Genomic DNA, 19,754 nt, shown 5'->3' with positions numbered 1-19,754 from the left:
AGCACGTTTGGGGCGCCATGTAGACTAGTGGTTAGAGCGTTGGGCCAGTAACTGAAAGGTTGCTGGACTGAATCCCGAACTGACAAGGAAAAATGTGTTGTTCTGCCCCTGAACAAGGCAGTTAACCCACTGTTCCCCGGTAGGCTGTCGTTGTAAATAAGAATTCGTTCTTTAACTGACTTGCCTGGTTAAATAAAAACATTTGGGAATGCTCTGGATCGACGTGTGTTCCAGTTCCCGTTAATATCCTTTAACTTCTCACAGCCATGAGTGAGACAACATGCCACAATCAACAACTCTATGCGAAGGAGATGCGTTGTGCTGCATGAGACAAAATGGTGGTCAAATCAGAGACCGACTGGTTTTCTGATCTATAGCCCTACTTTAAAAAAAAAATGTTTTACTATCTGTGACCAACAGATGCATATCTGTATTCCCAGTCATGCGAAATCCATAGGGGCCTAATTGATTAATTTCAATCGACTGTTTAACTTGTATTAACTGTAACTCGGTAAAGTCTTTAAATTGTTGGATGTTGCATTTATATTTTTGTTCAGTATACATTCATGACTAGACTAAGACGCTTCGTGCTTGTGCTCATGTAACGAAACGGAGGTGAATAACTGTATCGTTGGGGGTGTTGCCGTATAATAAATCCAGAAAATGCAATGTAAGATAGAAAATAGGCAAGTAATGGTCATAATATGTACATTTACAAATGTCTATCATGTAAAATTATAACACTTCTCAGATTGGTTAAAACTGGGAGAATAATATAATTTGACAATAAGCAAAAACCCCTCTACTGATCTCTTGTTCTCGACCGTTAGCCTTTGAACCCGTCACGTGGTGCGGATGCCCTTCCATTCCTCGCACTTTAGGTTAAACATGGCTGCGCTCTTGAGATCTGCACGACTTCTGAAATGTTCGCCATCGGGCTTTCTTCAAAGAACAGGGACGAACAGAAATGGACCGCAGCTCAGTCGACTGTACAGTGGAGCGATCGGTGGTAAAGGCTCCGGAGTCTGTTCAAGACAAATCGTCCCAGGCCCATACAGTGTACACAGGTAGCGTAATGCTGGCTAGCCGGTCCATGCTGGATTGGCATCCTACGGTTGTCATTGAGCTTTAATGACAGTCATAGTAATGCACCTAAACATTAATATGACCGGTTATCATGAGAGCAAATGTATTGATGTGTGTGTATGTATGTTATATACTGGTATTAGCCTGTATTATTTAGTCAACAATCTAGTATGTAATAAAAATATGGCCTCCTTGCATAAGTCCTAATGACGTTCAATTCACATAGCTAATTATAACAAAATCATGTAACGTTTGCTAGCTATCTATGTTGTATGGGACGACTTAACTAATTGTATTTAAACTAGTAACCCTGATTCTGCACATTGAATATACAAAGAACTGATGGCTACAATCTGAGGGCTTGACGCCATCTTCTGCTCCATTAAAATAACGTTAGCTAGCCCGGGAGGGGTTCGATTATGTGATTTGAAGGAGTTGGTGACTACACTTAGGCCCACAGGCCTGTATAGGGTGATGAGTGCCTTTCGGATCAGGCAAGGAAGCAGGGGTGCTCAGGTCAAGGTCATTCTTGTGGCACCGTGGCCTTTAATGGGAGATCCAAAACTTTATCTTTGCTGTAAACCTTATAGCCTATTGCCATAAACCATATATAACCCATTGCCCGGTCTTCCCTCTACTAGGTGTGTGTGGCCCTATGCAGGGGTACGTCACTACGCCATGGTTACAGAGCAGCGGGGGCTACCCACTGATGAGTCCAGTTTGGGTGTGCGATCTAAGCAGGCCCAGCAGTTTGACTGGGCCCTGGCAAAGCTTGACAGTTCAGTGAGGAGGACGGGACGCATCACCAAGACCTTGCTGCTGCGCATCTTCCACGACATCTGCCGGACAGGTAAATAGTTAACTTCTTGATGCACCCATCCCATTAGCGGGATCATTTTCGTCAATATTCGCTGAATTGCAGAGCGCCAAATTCTAATTAAATTATTAAAAATATTTAATTTTCATGAAATCACAAGTTCAATATAGCAAAAAAGCTTTTCGGTGAAAGCATACCAAGCGTTTATGTAAGGACATCTCTCAGTGCAGACAAAACATTACAAACAGCTAGCAGCCAAGTAGATTGGTCACAAAAGTCAGAAAAGCAATAAAATGAATTGCTTACCTTTGATCTTCGGATGTTTGCACTCACGAGACTCCCAGTTACACAATAAATGTTCCTTTTGTTCCATAAAGATTATTTTTATATCCAAAATACCTCCATTTGGTTGGCGCGTTATGTTCAGAAATCCACAGGCTCGAGATGTCATGACGGGGTAGACGAAAATTCTGTAAAGTTCGTAGAAACATGTCAAACGTTTTTTTATAATCAATCCTCAGCTTGTTTTTACAATAAATAATCGATAATATTTCAACAAGACCGTAGCTTTTTCAATAGGAAAGAGAGAGAAAATGTCTGCTCCAAGCTGTCGCGCATGCAAAACGCTGCTGGCACCCAGCCATACAATGACGTGATGTGATCTTTCTCGCTCATTTTTCAAAATAAAAGCCTGAAACTATGTCTAAAGACTGTTTACAACATGTGGAAGCAATAGGAAAAGGAATCTGGTTGATATCCCTTTAAATGGAGCGAAGGCAGCTTTCAGGAAAAACAGCACTTCCTGGTTGGATTTTCCTCAGGTTTTCGCCTGCAATATCAGTTCTGTTATACTCACAGACAATATTTTGACAGTTTTGTAAACTTTAGAGTGTTTTCTATCCTAATCAGACAATTATATGCATATTCTAGATTCTGGGCCTGAGAAATAGGCAGTTTCATTTGGGTACGTTTTTCATCCAAACATCAAAATACTGCCCCTTACACTCAACAGGTTAAGCAACTTGACCACTTTCCTCCTTCCTTTGAGAATCTCAGACTAGCACCTCACTCCTTTTTTTGTTTAATTTTTTTTTTCTTCTACGTCTTGACATGCTTACCCTCCAACTAACACATGGCTTGTACTTCTATATTTTTTTCTCTCTTTCTCAAGGCTACCCTAGTGGGAACCAGGCCCTGCTCCTCCTGCGGAGCTGTGGCTCTCTACTGCCTGAGATGCCCCTGGCGGAACGCACTGAGCTGGCCCACCGAATCTGGGACAAGCTACAGGAGCTAGGTATAAGGCTGCGGGCATAGAACCAAAACCCAGAGGGCATTATTGGGACAGGGCACTGGGAAAAAAATATCAGTGGATGTAGGAGGGTCAGAAGACAATGAAAATGGAGGGTGATGGAGGTCTGACTGAAACTAACAGTGCTGTAGGAAGAAAAATAGGGTATTGAGATGACAAAATTAATTGGCTGACTAGTTTATGGTCATGTTGGTGATTAGTAAATGTTCCTTTTTTACTGTCAAGGTGCCTCATACGATGCCAGTCATTACAACGCACTGCTCAAGGTATACCTGCAGAACGAGTTCAAGTTCTCCCCCACAGAGTTCCTGGCCAAGATGGAGGCAGCCGGCGTGCAGCCCAACAGAGTGAGTAGATTCACTGCATCTTATCTATTATCCTGATGTTCTTTATGACTTTTACGGGGGAAAAAAAACTGGAACTTTGTTCTCGCTTTTCTTTTTTAGCTGTCTTTCTTTGTATATTGTAACTTAGCACTTACGTCATGATAAGATTGTCTTCGATATAGATGAAAGCTTGATGACAGCTCTCCTCCTGTTTAGGTGACCTTTCAGAGACTGATTGCAGCCTACTGCCATGATGGGGACATTGAGGGTGCCAGGTAAGACAGACTTTTACCAGTTTATTAAGACAGAGACTTGATATCGGAGTAATGTGAAGTGAAGGACTGTTTATTGTGTCCTCATCACACTCCCTTTCAGTACAATCCTGGGTTTCATGAAGAGCAAGGACCTGCCAATCACAGAGGCTGTTTTCAACTCCTTAGTGACAGGTCATGCACGTGCAGGGTGAGTGTCACATTTGAATCCTTGCTTGTGTTGTAGGTTATGTATTTATAATGCATGTCAGTGATAAGTATAAATGTGCCCCTACCGCCTAATTCTTAATGTGTTTTGGTCTTGTTAGGTTGTAAATATCAGAGTAAGAAGTTGAGACACAGTATGAAAGCTCCAACCAAGTTTATTCACCCATTGGGTCAATACAGCTGCATAAGACAAAGACATGGTTCCACCAGTGATAGTATGTGTATACCCCAATTTGGGTAGTCTCTCCTCTAAACATTACATCTTTATTACTAGGCAGGAAGTTAAGTGATACGGGCAATAAACTGTTCCTTCTCCCTTCATGTGACCTTACCTCGAACCCCCTTCCTCACTAATCCACATCTCTCCACCCCTGCCAACATGTGATCATCTTCCTACTACAGATAACCATTAACTTCTGGTGTAGACCCTAGACCAGGGATTCCCAACTGGTGGGTCGCAACCCCTCCCCATGGGGGTCGTAGGATGATTTTAAGGGGTCATGGGACTTTTGCAAGAATATAAAAAATGTAACTGATATTTAGAAAGGTAACCGCCGAACTGAAACTTTTATATTGAAAGGATACGGCCTCGCCGCATATTGTTGCTGACTTTCGCAACGTTACCGCGACACACTGGTGTGCGTGCGCTGCACCACTTATTGTTGCTGACTTTCACAACGTTACCGCGACACACTGGTGTGCGTGTGCTGCACCACTTATTGTTTCTGACTTTCACAACGTTACCGCGACACACTGGTGTGCGTGTGCTGCACCACTTATTGTTTCTGACTTTCACAACGTTACCGCGACACACTGGTGTGCGTGCGCTGCACCACTTATTGTTTCTGACTTTCACAACGTTACCGCGACACACTGGTGTGCGTGTGCTGCACCACTTATTGTTTCTGACTTTCACAACGTTACCGCGACACACTGGTGTGCGTGCGCTGCACCACTTATTGTTTCTGACTTTCACAACGTTACCGCGACACACTGGTGTGCGTGCGCTGCACCACTTATTGTTGCTGACTTTCACAACGTTACCGCGACACACTGGTGTGCGTGCGCTGCACCACTTATTGTTTCTGACTTTCACAACGTTACCGCGACACACTGGTGTGCGTGCGCTGCACCACTTATTGTTGCTGACTTTCACAACGTTACCGCGACACACTGGTGTGCGTGCGCTGCACCACTTATTGTTGCTGACTTTCACAACGTTACCGCGACACACTGGTGTGCGTGTGCTGCACCACTTATTGTTTCTGACTTTCACAACGTTACCGCGACACACTGGTGTGCGTGCGCTGCACCACTTATTGTTGCTGACTTTCACAACGTTACCGCGACACACTGGTGTGCGTGTGCTGCACCACTTATTGTTTCTGACTTTCACAACGTTACCGCGACACACTGGTGTGCGTGCGCTGCACCACTTATTGTTGCTGACTTTCGCAACGTTACCGCGACACACTGGTGTGCGTGCGCTGCACCACAGTGCGTCAGCAGTGTTGAAATGACCAGCTAACTATGCAGATGTGTTCTGCAGGCATTGCACATGTGGATAGTTAGCTGTCATTTAACTCATGTAGGCTAGCTGTCAGAGTTAAATCATGGACAAGTTTGTAAAACATTCAGCTCCCTCTTCATCTACTTCTGCTTCCAATGTCAACAACAAGGCAGATAACCCGGTCCCTGTCAAGAAGAGAAAATACGACCCCGACTTCATCAATTATGGTTTTAGAAGACAGACTGTCAGCTAATGAAACCCTCCAAAATGAAAAGGCATCTGGACACCAAGCATCCAAGTCAAAGATAAGACAACTGACTTTAAAAATAAATAAATATAGCAATGCAGAGGATCTCATACTCCCTGCTGCGATTGATTTGTTCACTGAAATCTTGGAAGAATCAGCCGCCAACAAACTTAAAGCTATCGGTGTGACCACTGATAGGGCAGCTGCCATGACGGGATAGCACTCAGGAGTTGTAAAGCAGATCCTGGAGGAAGCACAGAGTGCAATGTGGAACCACTGCTTCCTACACAGGGAGGCATTGGCAGCGAAGGACATGGTGCCTGAGCTCCACGACACTATCCAAGATGTGTGTCAACTATATCAAAAAGAAAAGGTGTTTCCAGGCCTTCTGTGGGGAGTGGGAGCCATGCAGAGGTCCGCTGGCAATCCAGGAGTAAAGTGCCGGATCGCTTTTATGCCTTTATTTTGGAATATGTGTCATCTCTGCCCAAACATTTTGATTGTGAGGAATGGCTCACATAGGTTGCCCACCTGGCAGATATTTTTGATCATTTGAATTTGCTCAATGTGTCAATGCAAGGGAGGGGGCACAATCGATTTGAACAGAGACACAAAGTGGATGCCTTCAAGATGAAGCTTACCGTTTGGGCAAATCATATTTTTAATGGGAGTATTGACATGTTTCCCAACGCCCACAATCTGATCAACAAAGCACACTTTGACACTACTGGGGGGAAACGTTGAACCGCGTCTTGTCAGGCTGCAGGGACAATTTTGTGAGATGGGAAGCGTCACATTGCCCAGCAATGAAGAGGATCCGCTGGTGGAGCTGTCATTTGATCGCAGACTGAGCATGCGCATCCTGGAAATGACACTGCCACAGTTCTGGTGAGGCTTAGTGGGAGAGTATCCTGCTCTCGTCTGCCATGCAATCAGAATCATGCTACAGTTCAGCTCTACCTATCTGTGTGAAAGTGTGTTCACTGCTATGGCCGTGCTGAAAACTAAAAGCAGAAATAAACTGGACAGCCAGCATGACCTCCGAGCTGCCCTGTCAACCATCACCCCAGACTTCAATAAATGTATCAAACTGAAGAAACACCCCCAGCTTTCCCACTGATAGGCCACACACACAATAAATAAACAGGTTCATGAGTTATTGTTCACTAGGGTAATTATTACTAACTCATTCTGACATTCATATTACATGTTACATGAACTGGTTAAACTTACACCTTTAAAAAAAAAACTAAGGTTGTGAAACTATTCACATGGTAATTGATGATTAAGAATTCCTAATGATTGTTTTTCTATTTGAACTGGTGTGTGATACTGTTCATTAACATTATTGGACTGGTGTGTGATACTGTTCATTAACATTATTGGACTGGTGTGTGATACTGTTCATTAACATTATTGGACTGGTATGTGATACTGTTCATTAACATTATTGGACTGGTGTGTGATACTGTTCATTAACATTATTGGACTGGTATGTGATACTGTTCATTAACATTATTGGACTGGTATGTGATACTGTTCATTAACATTGTTGGACTGGTGTGTGATACTGTTCATTAACATTATTGGACTGGTGTGTGATACTGTTCATTAACATTATTGGACTGGTGTGTGATACTGTTCATTAACATTATTGGACTGGTGTGTGATACTGTTCATTAACATTATTGGACTGGTGTGTGATACTGTTCATTAACATTATTGGACTGGTGTGTGATACTGTTCATTAACATTATTGGACTGGTGTGTGATACTGTTCATTAACATTATTGGACTGGTGTGTGATACTGTTCATTAACATTATTGGACTGGTGTGTGATACTGTTCATTAACATTATTGGACTGGTGTGTGATACTGTTCATTAACATTATTGGACTGGTGTGTGATACTGTTCATTAACATTATTGGACTGGTGTGTGATACTGTTCATTAACATTATTGGACTGGTGTGTGATACTGTTCATTAACATTATTGGACTGGTGTGTGATACTGTTCATTAACATTATTGGACTGGGATGTGATACTGTTCATTAACATTATTGGACTGGGATGTGATACTGTTCATTAACATTATTGGACTGGTGTGTGATACTGTTTATTAACATTATTGGACTGGTGTGTGATACTGTTCATTAACATTATTGGACTGGTGTGTGATACTGTTCATTAACATTATTGGACTGGTGTGTGATACTGTTCATTAACATTATTGGACTGGTGTGTGATACTGTTCATTAACATTATTGGACTGGTGTGTGATACTGTTTATTAACATTATTGGACTGGTGTGTGATACTGTTCATTAACATTATTGGACTGGTGTGTGATACTGTTCATTAACATTATTGGACTGGTGTGTGATACTGTTCATTAACATTATTGGACTGGTGTGTGATACTGTTCATTAACATTATTGGACTGGTGTGTGATACTGTTCATTAACATTATTGGACTGGTGTGTGATACTGTTCATTAACATTATTGGACTGGTGTGTGATACTGTTCATTAACATTATTGGACTGGTGTGTGATACTGTTCATTAACATTATTGGACTGGGATGTGATACTGTTCATTAACATTATTGGACTGGTATGTGATACTGTTCATTAACATTATTGGACTGGTGTGTGATACTGTTCATTAACATTATTGGACTGGTGTGTGATACTGTTCATTAACATTATTGGACTGGTGTGTGATACTGTTCATTAACATTATTGGACTGGTATGTGATACTGTTCATTAACATTATTGGACTGGTATGTGATACTGTTCATTAACATTATTGGACTGGTGTGTGATACTGTTCATTAACATTATTGGACTGGTATGTGATACTGTTCATCAACATTATTGGACTGGTGTGTGATACTGTTCATTAACATTATTGGACTGGTGTGTGATACTGTTCATTGACATTATTGGACTGGTGTGTGATACTGTTCATTGACATTATTGGACTGGTATGTGATACTGTTCATTAACATTATTGGACTGGTGTGTGATACTGTTCATTAACATTATTGGACTGGTGTGTGATACTGTTCATTAACATTATTGGACTGGGATGTGATACTGTTCATTAACATTATTGGACTGGTGTGTGATACTGTTCATTAACATTATTGGACTGGTGTGTGATACTGTTCATTAACATTATTGGACTGGTGTGTGATACTGTTCATTAACATTATTGGACTGGTGTGTGATACTGTTCATTAACATTATTGGACTGGTGTGTGATACTGTTCATTAACATTATTGGACTCGTGTGTGTGATACTGTTCATTAACATTATTGGACTGGTTTTAATGTCGTGTTCTGAGTGATAATGTATTACACCCCACTCCTGAACGGTTCTCCTAATTAAAATGGCTTATTCTCTTGAATGTATGTTTTCTCAGTTAATATGGCTGTGTAATTACTTTCTTTAATACCATAATAGTAGGCCATTGAGACAGTCTATTTTGCAAGTGAAGAATGCAGCTGCAATACATTACAAAATGTAATATTGGGTCGCGGCTCAATTGTCATTGTCAAATTTGGGTCCCCAGGCAACCTGTTGAGCACCACTGCCCTAGACTATGCCACCCCTCATGTCTCTAGTATAACTAGTGATTAACAAAATTGGCACGTTTACAAATCTGAACCCATCAGTCTTATTGTGTTGACTTGTGTGTCTCTCGTGCCCATACAGTGACATGGAGAGTTCAGAGAGCATCCTGCAAGTCATGAAGGGGGCAGGCATCGAGCCGGGCCCTGACACATATGTGGCACTGCTCAACGCCTATGCAGAGAGAGGGGATATGGACAAGATCAAACAGGTGAGTGGACCATTGGGTTTGTGTGAGTGGATAAGATCTAGTAGGTAAGTGACACCTTGTAGTGTGCATGTCGGGGTTTCCATTAGCCAGTAATGGCCGGCTTTTTGTATAATTTTTTTTTTTTAAATCGATAAAGAAAATTGTAGCCTGACAATTATCCAGGAGAAGAAAAAATCATTTTGTGAAATAATGCTTTTTAGCCTATTCATTGATGGAAATAGATTTGACTGATCATGCTTATCGGTCTATAGGTTAATTTGCATAATTTAGTGGAATTAAATTGGCGCGTGTGTGGAGTATTTTCATTATGCACAGTGCATTAGGAAAGTATTCAGACCCCTTGACTCGTTTCCACATTTTGTGACGTTGCAGCCTTATTCTAAAATTGATAGAAATCTTATCAATCCCCATTATGACAAGGCAAAACCTGTTTCTGGTGTTTTTTTTGCAAATGTATTAAACATAAATAACAAATACCATATTTACATAATTACATATCTGGGGAAGGGTACCCAAAACATTCTGCAGCATTGAAGGTCCCCAAGAACACAGTGGCCTCCATCTTTCTTAAATCGAAGAAGTTGGGAACCATCAAGACTGTTCCTAGAGCTGCCACCAGGCCAAACTGAGCAATCGGGTGAGAAGGGCCCGGTCAGGGAGGTGACTAAGCACCCGATGGTCACTCTGACAGCGCTCCAGAGTCCCTCTGTGGAGAAGGGAGAACCTTCCAGAAGGACAACCATCTCTGCAGCACTCCACCAATCCGGTCTTTATGTTAGAGTTCCCAGACAGAAGCCACTCCTCAGTAAAAAGGCACAGCCTGCTTAGAGTTTTCCAAAGGGCACTTAGTCTCTCAGACCATGAGAAACAAGATTCTCTGGTCTGATGAAACCAAGCTTGAACTATTTGGCCTGAATGTCATTCTTAACGTCTGGAAGAAACCTGGCACCATCCCTACGGTGAAGTGTGGTGGCAGCATTATGCTGTGGGGATATTTTCAAGCGGTAGGGACTCGGAGACTAGTCAGCATTGAGGAAAAGATGAACAGAGCAAAGTACAGAGACCCTTGATGAGAATCTGCTCCAGAGCTCTCATGACCTCAGATTGGGGTGAAGGTTCACCTTCCAACAGGACAATGACCCTAAGCACACAGCAAAGACAACGGAGTGGCTTGCGGACAAGTCTCTGAATGTCCTTGAGTAGGCCAGCTAGAGCCTGGACTTGAACCCGATCGAACACATCTAGAGAGACCTGAAAATAGCTGTGCAGCGACACTGTGCTGCGATACTATCCAGCCTGACAGCTTGAGAGGATCTGCAGAGAAGAATGTGAGAACCTCCCCAAATACAGGTGTGCCAAGCTTGTAGCGTCATACCCAAGGCGACTTGAGGCTGTAGTCGCTGCCAAAGGTGCTTCAACAAAGTACTGAGTAAAGGGTCTAAATTCTTATGTAAATGTGATATTTCAGTTTTTGCTTTGTCATTATGTGTGTAGATTGATTTGGGCGGAGAAACGATTCAATCCATTTTAGAATGAGGCTTTCTGGACAACTGGGAACTCTGAAAAATATTAGGTCAAATCATGACGTCAGTGATCATTGTCGGAAAGTCCGAGCTATAGAAAGAGGCCTGAGTTTCCCAGTCGGAGCCCCCCCCCCCCCCCCCCCCCGGTGTTCTTGGACACACTGAAGTCAGAAGTCTGAGATTTCCGAGCTCCCAGTTGTATTGAACGCAGCATCAAACGGTAATGGAAGGCGGTTTCATCAGCGCGTCACACATCACAATTAATATATATTATGAGACGTGTCTTACCAAAACTGTCCCAGAAGCTGTTTGGAATAGGCTATTTCTTTGTTGACAAGCTGACCAATAGAATAATTACCTTAACTTTTCTACTATAGTAGATTGACAGGCGAGTGATTTTGCTGTTCATTACTCATCTTGTTGACTGAGGAAAAGTCCATGTGGACAGTCTTAACATGTTTTAAAGTGCACATAATAATTCAATAAGAATCGTGCACATCGTTTTCATCTTTGACTTGCATGTTCTGTTAATTACCATATTCTAACTGGGATTTGTCATTCTGAGAACCATGGGTCCGGTAAATTAAAATGTCGGTCAACAGAAACCCTAGTGTGTGTGTGTGTGTGTGTGTGTGTGAACTGACCCTCCCGTGTGTCCCATCCCCAGACTCTGGAGGCTGTGGAGAACACAGACACCAGTCTGATGGACAGAGACCTGATGCAGGTGGTATTCAGCCTGTCCAAGGCAGGCCATCAGCAGCACGTACCAGAGATAGTGGAGCGTATGAGACACGAGAGAGGATATGTTCCAGGTATGATCAGCTCTGGAGGACTAGCACTTTTTACAGTGATTCTTTTTTTTTCTTCCAGGAACTTGCAATGCAAGTGAAGGTTTAACACTTTATTGTTGAGGAGTCCTGTACTAGACGGTGGAGGGACTGAAACTACCCCTGAACATTCTGGTTATGCGTTGTTGAGATAACAAATATTATGATATTGGATGAGTCAACCCATCTTTCTTGTCCTCTCCCCCCTGTAGATGCTATGAACTTGTGTCTGAGCCTGATCACCCAGGGCCAGGAAGACACAGCCTTCACCGTGCTGAAGACCTTCCCCACCCTGCAGCAAGAGACCCAGAGTGGAGACTCCCCCACCCTGGGCAACTTCTTCCTGCGTCACTGTGTCAACATGGACAAGGTAAGGCTTTAGTGTTTCCACGGCAGAAAATACAACACAAAGTTTTAAATCAATTTCATGATGGTATAACATTTTTAGTGTAAACTTAAACAATTTCAACCATATATGTGCAAAAGATATTGGAGCTATATACTTTGAGAACAATTACCTAAATCAAAACTAGACAGTCGGGGAGAATCTTTGAAACTGCAATTTTTGTCTCTGCCCCATGGCTATATGCGTGGAATTGCAGGAAATTAGCTTTAACAACAAAATTGCCTCTGCAATCAAGAGGGGGGCCTCTAAAACCGCACCATTGGCCACGGCCGCCACCACACGCCCCCCCCCCCCCCCGCTAACTTTGCCTGTTGAAAAAAATCCTAGGGGATACAATGGTTCTAGACCAGGATTGCCCAAACTCGCCTCCTGGAGAGCTACCCTTCTGCACACTTTAGTTCCAACCCTTATCTATTACACCGGATTCTACAAATGAAATGTCCATCTGTCTGTGTTTTTAGCCAGTGGATAAGTTGGCGCGCTACTGCAAGGAGCTGCAGGACTCCAGCTACCACACTACTCCCCTGCAGTTCACCCTCTACTGCTGCCTGGAGGCCAAGAAGACTGGTACGCTACATCCTTCTGAGAAATGCACAGGAAGGAGTAGGAGGCAACACAGCCCAGGGAGTTCTTCATCTCTCTTATATTCCCTCCTTTTCTCCAGCTACTGCAGTGGAGGTGATGAAGATGATGAAGGAACAGGGGCAACCCATCAGGCCTCACTACTTCTGGCCCCTCCTCACACAACATGCCAAGGACCAGAACAGAACAGGTATGGAAATGTGATTTAAAAACCTACAAACACGAAACCATTTGATATAAAATACTGATAAATAGGGATTGAATCGGTGATTTCAGCTCCAGTCTTCTCTCGATAGAACCCTCCATCTCCATTTGTTTAGCCCATTCATGCTTTGTGGTTGGAGATTCCGATATGAACCAGTACCACCCTCTGGGCTAGCCATTGTAGTAGATTGACGTTCCAAGTTGACCACCCATGTTCGCTTCACTTGCCAGGGTGTCCCTGGGTCACTCTCCCCTCTTCACGGGGCTAACACAGAGAGTGACAGGGTTCAGAATGAGTGAGGGAGCTGTCCGTCACGGCTTTGTGGACGGTGACGCCTCCATGCCACTCCCTGGTGGGCTCCGGGTCTGATCCCTAACCCACCACAGGGCATGATGGGACCTGTCTGATGTCACTGTCTGAGAGGTCACTCACATGACGTACACCCACAGACTTCTCTCTCGCTCCAATACCATAAATATATTTTATGAGAGAGGCACTCCTGGAACTAGATGCTTTGATGCTTGAAATAGTTCTAAAATGTGTGCATTTTTAGAAGGGATTGAAGATAGTTATAGTATTGGTTTTAAGTCACTATGGTAGAAAGGCGTATGTGTATGTGAGAGCCTAATGTGATGCCCTGAGGCCCAATGCTGCGGTGTGTCTGTCTACTCTAGAGATATAAGCTTTATGTAGTACTCTCTGGATAGAGAGACTCTCGGAGCCCACAGCATACTCAGGCCTTGGCCAGGTTATGACTTCTCCAGACCACTCCTTCGTAAGGGGCTTTTAAAGTAGCAGGGCCTGTCAAATATTTATGGGCCAGAGTGGTCCACCCTGGAACGATTTCACTAGTTTGGGGGCAAGTGGGGGGAAAGAGGTCGGATCTGAGCCTGAGATGGAGAGAGGGCACTCCAGGCAGAACGGAACAGATGATGACCCCCCCCCCCCCCCCCCGTTTCTCTCAGGGGACCTCTCGGAATAGATCTTAGTAAAGGTCAAGGAAGGTCGCAGGATAACTACTGTACGTTCTTATTCTCCTAGATTAAAACAGGCCCAGGACTGGAAGTTGTTTTGGTTGTCTGACTGTCAAACTGTACTTTCTTTTCTTCCCCTTTTGTTGCTCTGCTGTCTCCAGCTTTCGTGCTACCTCACTCCTTTTCAACGTCCCTCTGTGAATTAGCATAATGTCAGGTTTATCTAAGCGATGCTCTTCTCTCTCATATGAGGAGGAGGCTGATTTGACCTCTACCCTGCCCTGAGGGGGAAAGGATGGGGTCCCCCTTTATGGTGGGGATTGGGGGACTGTAGCCTGAGAGGTTTAATCCCCCACACCCTACCTACTCCTGTGGGTGTAGGGGTCACAGGTCATTCTGCTACAGTGGCTGTGGAAGCCTCTAGTTTCCTATAGTCCAGTTTCAGCCATAAAGAAACTAAAGGGCTTCATGGGAGAAGGGGGTTTAGGAGCAGTTCATCCTTCCTGTTTTCATATTCTGATATAGAAAACGATTAATTGTGTTGCTACTTTATTTCAGAAAGATAAATGGCTAGACTGAAATGGTCCAAGACGAGTTCAAATTCGTGTCATAATGACCGTATTTGGACATTGTTATGTCACAAAATGTTCTGCCTTTGAGAAGCAATACATAGTCTTTTTGTTTTTGGAGTCTTAGTTATAGGTGAGAATGGCTGCTTCAGGAGGTTCAGAGTAGTGTGCTAGCAGACTCCACCCTGGTTTGAACATATCGGACATCCATTTAGTTGTCAGACCGCTTAGCGGAAACAAAGAAACTTCTCTTTCTTTTATACTCTGGTTGTCCCTGTGTTGTTAGCATTAACCCTCATGAATGATGCAGCCGCTGTTTGGCTGCAGGAGGGGCGTGTTTGTGTCCATCCGTGTGTGTGTGTAAAAGCGTTCGGGGTCAGCGTGGTGGAGGTGATGTGACTGATGCGGAGTGACTTGATTTCATGTAAATGCGAGCGCTCTGAGGGAATTCACTTTGGATTACCCGCACCACTGTGCACCGGCATGAAATATTAAGCGCCATGTCACTTTCTGTCCACAGGTGTCACTGGCGGGCAGGAGCGGGGGCAAAAAAACTTAGCATTTTGATGAGGTGTGGATTTGGGCAGGCGAGTTTGAGGAAGCATATGCTCTGCTTTTGTTCCCACCAGCCGTGAGCCACGGCCGGCTTGTCACTCCCGAGCAGGGAGAGCTCGCTTATCACTTGTGACAACGGTGAGAGAGAGAGCGAGAAAGTGGTGCGGCGAGCCGCCTCTGCTTTACGAAGAGGCTTTTATGTTTTGTGAGGTGCAGATTAAAGCCCCCCTGTCTGCCACCAGGCATCCAGTCTACCCACCTCCCCCAACCAACTCTCCTCGACCTCTTCAACAAATGCCCCCTTTCCCTCTAACCCATCTCTTAAATCAAATCAAATGTATTTATATAGCCCTTCGTACATCAGCTGATATCTCAAAGTGCTGTACAGAAACCCAGCCTAAAACCCCAAACAGCAAGCAATGCAGGTGTAGAAGCACGGTGGCTAGGAAAAACTCCCTAGAAAGGCCAAAACCTAGGAAGAAACCTAGAGAGGAACCAGGCTATGTGGGGTGGCCAGTCCTCTTCTGGCTGTGCCGGGTGGAGATTATAACAGAACATGATCAAGATGTTCAAATGTTCATAAATTACCAGCATGTCCGATTAATAATAAGGCAGAACAGTTGAAACTGGAGCAGCAGCACGGTCAGGTGGACTGGGGACAGCAAGGAGTCATCATGTCAGGTATTCCTGGGGCATGGTCCTAGGGCTCAGGTCCTCCGAGAGAGAGAAAGAGAGGAGGAGAGAATTAGAGAACGCACACTTAGATTCACACAGGACACCGAATAGGACAGGAGAAGTACTCCAGATATAACAAACTGACCCTAGCCCCCCGACACATAAACTACTGCAGCATAAATACTGGAGGCTGAGACAGGAGGGGTCAGGAGACACTGTGGCCCCATCCGAGGACACCCCCGGACAGGGCCAAACAGGAAGGATATAACCCCACCCACTTTGCCAAAGCACAGCCCCCACACCACTAGAGGGATATCTTCAACCACCAACTTACCATCTTGAGACAAGGCTGAGTATAGCCCACAAAGACCTCCGCCACGGCACAACCCAAGGGGGGGGGGGGGGGCGCCAACCCAGACAGGATGACCACATCAGTGAATCAACCCACTCAGGTGACGCACCCCCTCCAGGGACGGCATGAGAGAGCCCCAGTAAGCCAGTGACTCGGCCCCTGTAATAGGGTTAGAGGCAGAGAATCCCAGTGGAAAGAGGGGAACCGGCCAGGCAGAGACAGCAAGGGCGGTTCGTTGCTCCAGAGCCTTTCCGTTCACCCTCCCACTCCTGGGCCAGACTACTCTCACCACTTCCTCTCCTGCCATCCCTCAGTCCACCCTGTAAGTGTTAGTGTGGTAATTAATGGAACAAGACGTGATTCCATCTGACATCGTCACAGCCACCTGTACTCCTAGAGACAAAAACCGAGAGCGACGGGCGGAGGGAGGGAGGGAGGGGTAGAGCGAGGCAGAAGGTACAGGTACTCATTTCAAGGACAGAGGAGGAGTGTAAGAAATGGCAACCAGTTAATTCTGGTCCTCTCCTTGCTATTCTCTTCTTTCGTTTTCCCTTTCTATTTGTCAATCTCTTGACTCAGAGGGCTTCTCATCTCGTCTCCTCTGCCTCAGTGGACATGTAGTTATAGTCTGGCCTGCGCATGGACCAGGATGTCTAAGGTGAGGATTAAGCCTTCAGTCCCAATGAGTCAGTCACTGTGAAGTTCCTCTGCTGTGCTCCAGCCAGTCTCATGCCTCACCTGTGCAATATTAGAGGGCTAGATACACCTGCTTCAATTGTAAGATGAAGTGCACTTGGAAAAGCTAAAAAGAAAAGTTAGCTAACCTGTCTTAACACCCTTTACCTAAATATCAAAAGGATAATTTGTTCTACTTTATGCAGTGAGTTTATGAACCATGTATATGAAGCCTGTTTGAAACCCCGATGTTTAGCGTTCACCAAGTAACCACTGAACCAGCGCCCACCCTGCTGCTTTTAAAAGCAACTCACTCCCTCGCACACTTGCATTAGTGAAAAAGTGCTGATTCTAGAATCTCATGTGAGAACCAGGTCATATACAGTATATACTGAATATATAAATATCAATGCAACATGCAACAATTTCAACAATTTGACTGAGTTAGTTCATATAAGGAAATCAGTGAATTTAAATAATTTTAATAGGGCCCTAAACCTATGGATTTTACATGACTGGCCCACCTACTGGGGAGCCAGGCCCAGCCAATCAGAATGAGTTTTTCCCCACCAAAGGGCCTTATTACAGACAGAGATACTCCTCAGTTTCGTCAGCTGTCCGGGTTGCTGGTCTCAGATGATCCTGCAGGTGAAGAAGCCGGGAGTGGAGGTCCTGGGCTGGCGTGGGTATACGTGAGGCCGGTTGGACGTACTGCCAAATTCTTGAAAATGACGGAGGTGGCTTATGATAGAGAAAGTGGACATTCCTGCAGTCAGCATGCCAATTGCTACACCTGTCAGGTGGATGGATTATCTTGGCAAAGGAGAAATGCTCACTAACAGGGATGTAAACAAATGTATTCATAACATTTGAGAGCGAGAGGCTTTTTTAAATTTCAGCTCATAAAACATGGGACCGACACTTACCAGCTCCATTGACATGTTTTCTATCAGTCTGGCTCGCCCAGAAATGGATCATCGATTATTCAACAGGAAAACAGGTGCTCTTCTCCTTTCATAAAAAAACGAAGAAAGGATGAGAGGACACTCACAGGCTCCATTGAGAAGAAAGCATCAGATCTACCTTTTTTTTCTTTCTTGAAAGCAGTGAGGGCAGTGAGCTGTGAGGGAGAGAGAGGTGAATGAAGGACACATATGATGGAGTGGCCTGAGTGAGCCAGGTGCCTACCTGGTTAATGCTACCCCTCTCCCTCTCTCCTTCTCCACCTCCACCCCCAGCTGGGGCTCCTAAGTTAGGTTTTAATGGTGGATAAAAGCAGGTCCTTATCTTTTATTCAGGTGTGTTTTGGGGCGGTGGAGGGTATTACCAGGTGAACAGAGACCCTCTCAAGAGGATTGAGATACAGAGAGCTGTGTGGGCCTGAGTGGAGTGTAAACACACACACACACAGAGAGTGAGGGAGCCAGGATGTGTCTGTGCGCTCACATACAGCACTGAAACACTTAGCCTGCCCTTTTGCTGAAGTCTGCATGGAAACGTACATGAAAACATAGCTAGGTATTTCTCACCCTAAGAAAAGCGTGCACACAGTCACACTGGTTCATTCCACTCTTGGCCTCATATGTCCGTCCAGGCCTAGGCAGCAGGGTGCCTGTTCCATATGCATGTGGCTGCTCCCGGGGTGGGTGTACCTGGGGCGGAGGCTTGCGAGGAGAGCAGGGTGGTGGTAATAGGTTTGGAGCCCGGCCCCTCAACCCCTGGAAGCTGCAGGGTTGGGGTCCATTTCTATTTAAATTCCCGTCAACTCCGAAAGTAAACCCAATTCCAAATGTCCCTCACTCAAAAGCATCAAAGGAAATTGTTATTGGAATTTCAGTGTGCTTCCTGAATTGACAGGAATTGGAAATGGGATTGACCCCATCCCTGATGTCCACTGTTGTGCTGTGTTGTACTGTGCTGTAGCAGAGCTTGGTATGCTAGTCTGTGCTGTAGCAGAGCTGGGTATGCTAGTCTGTGCTGTAGCAGAGCTGGGTACGCTAGTCTGTGCTGTAGCAGAGCTGGGTACGCTAGTCTGTGCTGTAGCAGAGCTGGGTATGCTAGTCTGTGCTGTAGCAGAGCTGGGTATGCTAGTCTGTGTTTATGTTCCTCCAGGGATCATGGAGGTGTTGAAGGGCATGCAGGAAGTGGATGTACCAGCTGATGTAGAGACAATGTCCTTCTACGTTCTGCCTGCTTTCCCGAACATAGACGCTGCCCGGGATGCATTCAAGGTACGGTGTGTAGGGTGGGTGTGTAGGGTGGGTGGCCTCCACATGAAGTGGCACCAGCGCCTGAAGCGCTACCCCACCCATGCACAAGAGGAGCATTCCTCATCGTCTTCAATGGACAGCCAAGATGAGATGTGTATGTGCGTTGCTCATTTCTGATTGTCTTGGTGTGTGTGTGTGTGTATACGGTTGCATTTTATATATTTTTATGTGTTCATGTGAATGGTATGTATTTATTGAAGGAAATGGGCTGCTCCTTGGAGTCTGAGGGTTTCTTGTCCTCTGAGATGCGCTCTGAGGCTAGTAGTGGGAACCTGGCAGGACTATTGGTTATGAGTGAGTATCTACCTGTATTTCAACTCCGTCTTAATGGCTTCCTCTGTCCATTCATCATGTCAAAACACACATCTATTATAGGTCATTATGCTGATAATCATGTCTAATGCACTTCCCTTGTTTTCATCACTATCTTTACTGTATTAGTTGTTATCCTCAATCATGTACACCAACATACATCTATTACAGGTCGTTATGCCCGTAATCATGTCTAATGCACCTTC

The 19,754-nt window shown here is 44.7% G+C and overlaps 1 protein-coding gene across 1 annotated transcript in view; it reads left to right on the top strand.

Annotated features, from left to right (window-relative positions):
- The first annotated feature begins 815 nt into the window (after positions 1 to 815).
- The window catches only part of lrpprc (leucine-rich pentatricopeptide repeat containing), a 74,768-nt gene continuing 55,829 nt past the window's right edge, over positions 816 to 19,754 (top strand). The window contains exons 1-13 of the mRNA XM_036956116.2: positions 816 to 1,067; positions 1,728 to 1,936; positions 3,075 to 3,197; positions 3,438 to 3,559; positions 3,755 to 3,813; positions 3,914 to 4,000; positions 9,497 to 9,623; positions 11,814 to 11,958; positions 12,186 to 12,343; positions 12,841 to 12,946; positions 13,044 to 13,151; positions 19,079 to 19,197; positions 19,437 to 19,530. Coding sequence (XP_036812011.2) covers positions 856 to 1,067; positions 1,728 to 1,936; positions 3,075 to 3,197; positions 3,438 to 3,559; positions 3,755 to 3,813; positions 3,914 to 4,000; positions 9,497 to 9,623; positions 11,814 to 11,958; positions 12,186 to 12,343; positions 12,841 to 12,946; positions 13,044 to 13,151; positions 19,079 to 19,197; positions 19,437 to 19,530 — 1,669 coding nt within the window. The 5' untranslated portion in view covers positions 816 to 855. The remainder of the gene's footprint in view (positions 1,068 to 1,727; positions 1,937 to 3,074; positions 3,198 to 3,437; positions 3,560 to 3,754; positions 3,814 to 3,913; positions 4,001 to 9,496; positions 9,624 to 11,813; positions 11,959 to 12,185; positions 12,344 to 12,840; positions 12,947 to 13,043; positions 13,152 to 19,078; positions 19,198 to 19,436; positions 19,531 to 19,754) is intronic.

The sequence above is a fragment of the Oncorhynchus mykiss genome, chromosome 20 (genome assembly GCF_057628025.1).
Source record: "Oncorhynchus mykiss isolate SJ-2025 chromosome 20, ASM5762802v1, whole genome shotgun sequence".
Classification (NCBI taxonomy): Eukaryota; Metazoa; Chordata; class Actinopteri; order Salmoniformes; family Salmonidae; genus Oncorhynchus; species Oncorhynchus mykiss.
Note: the sequence above shows the minus strand (reverse complement) of the source record. Positions and strands in the feature narration are given on the sequence as shown.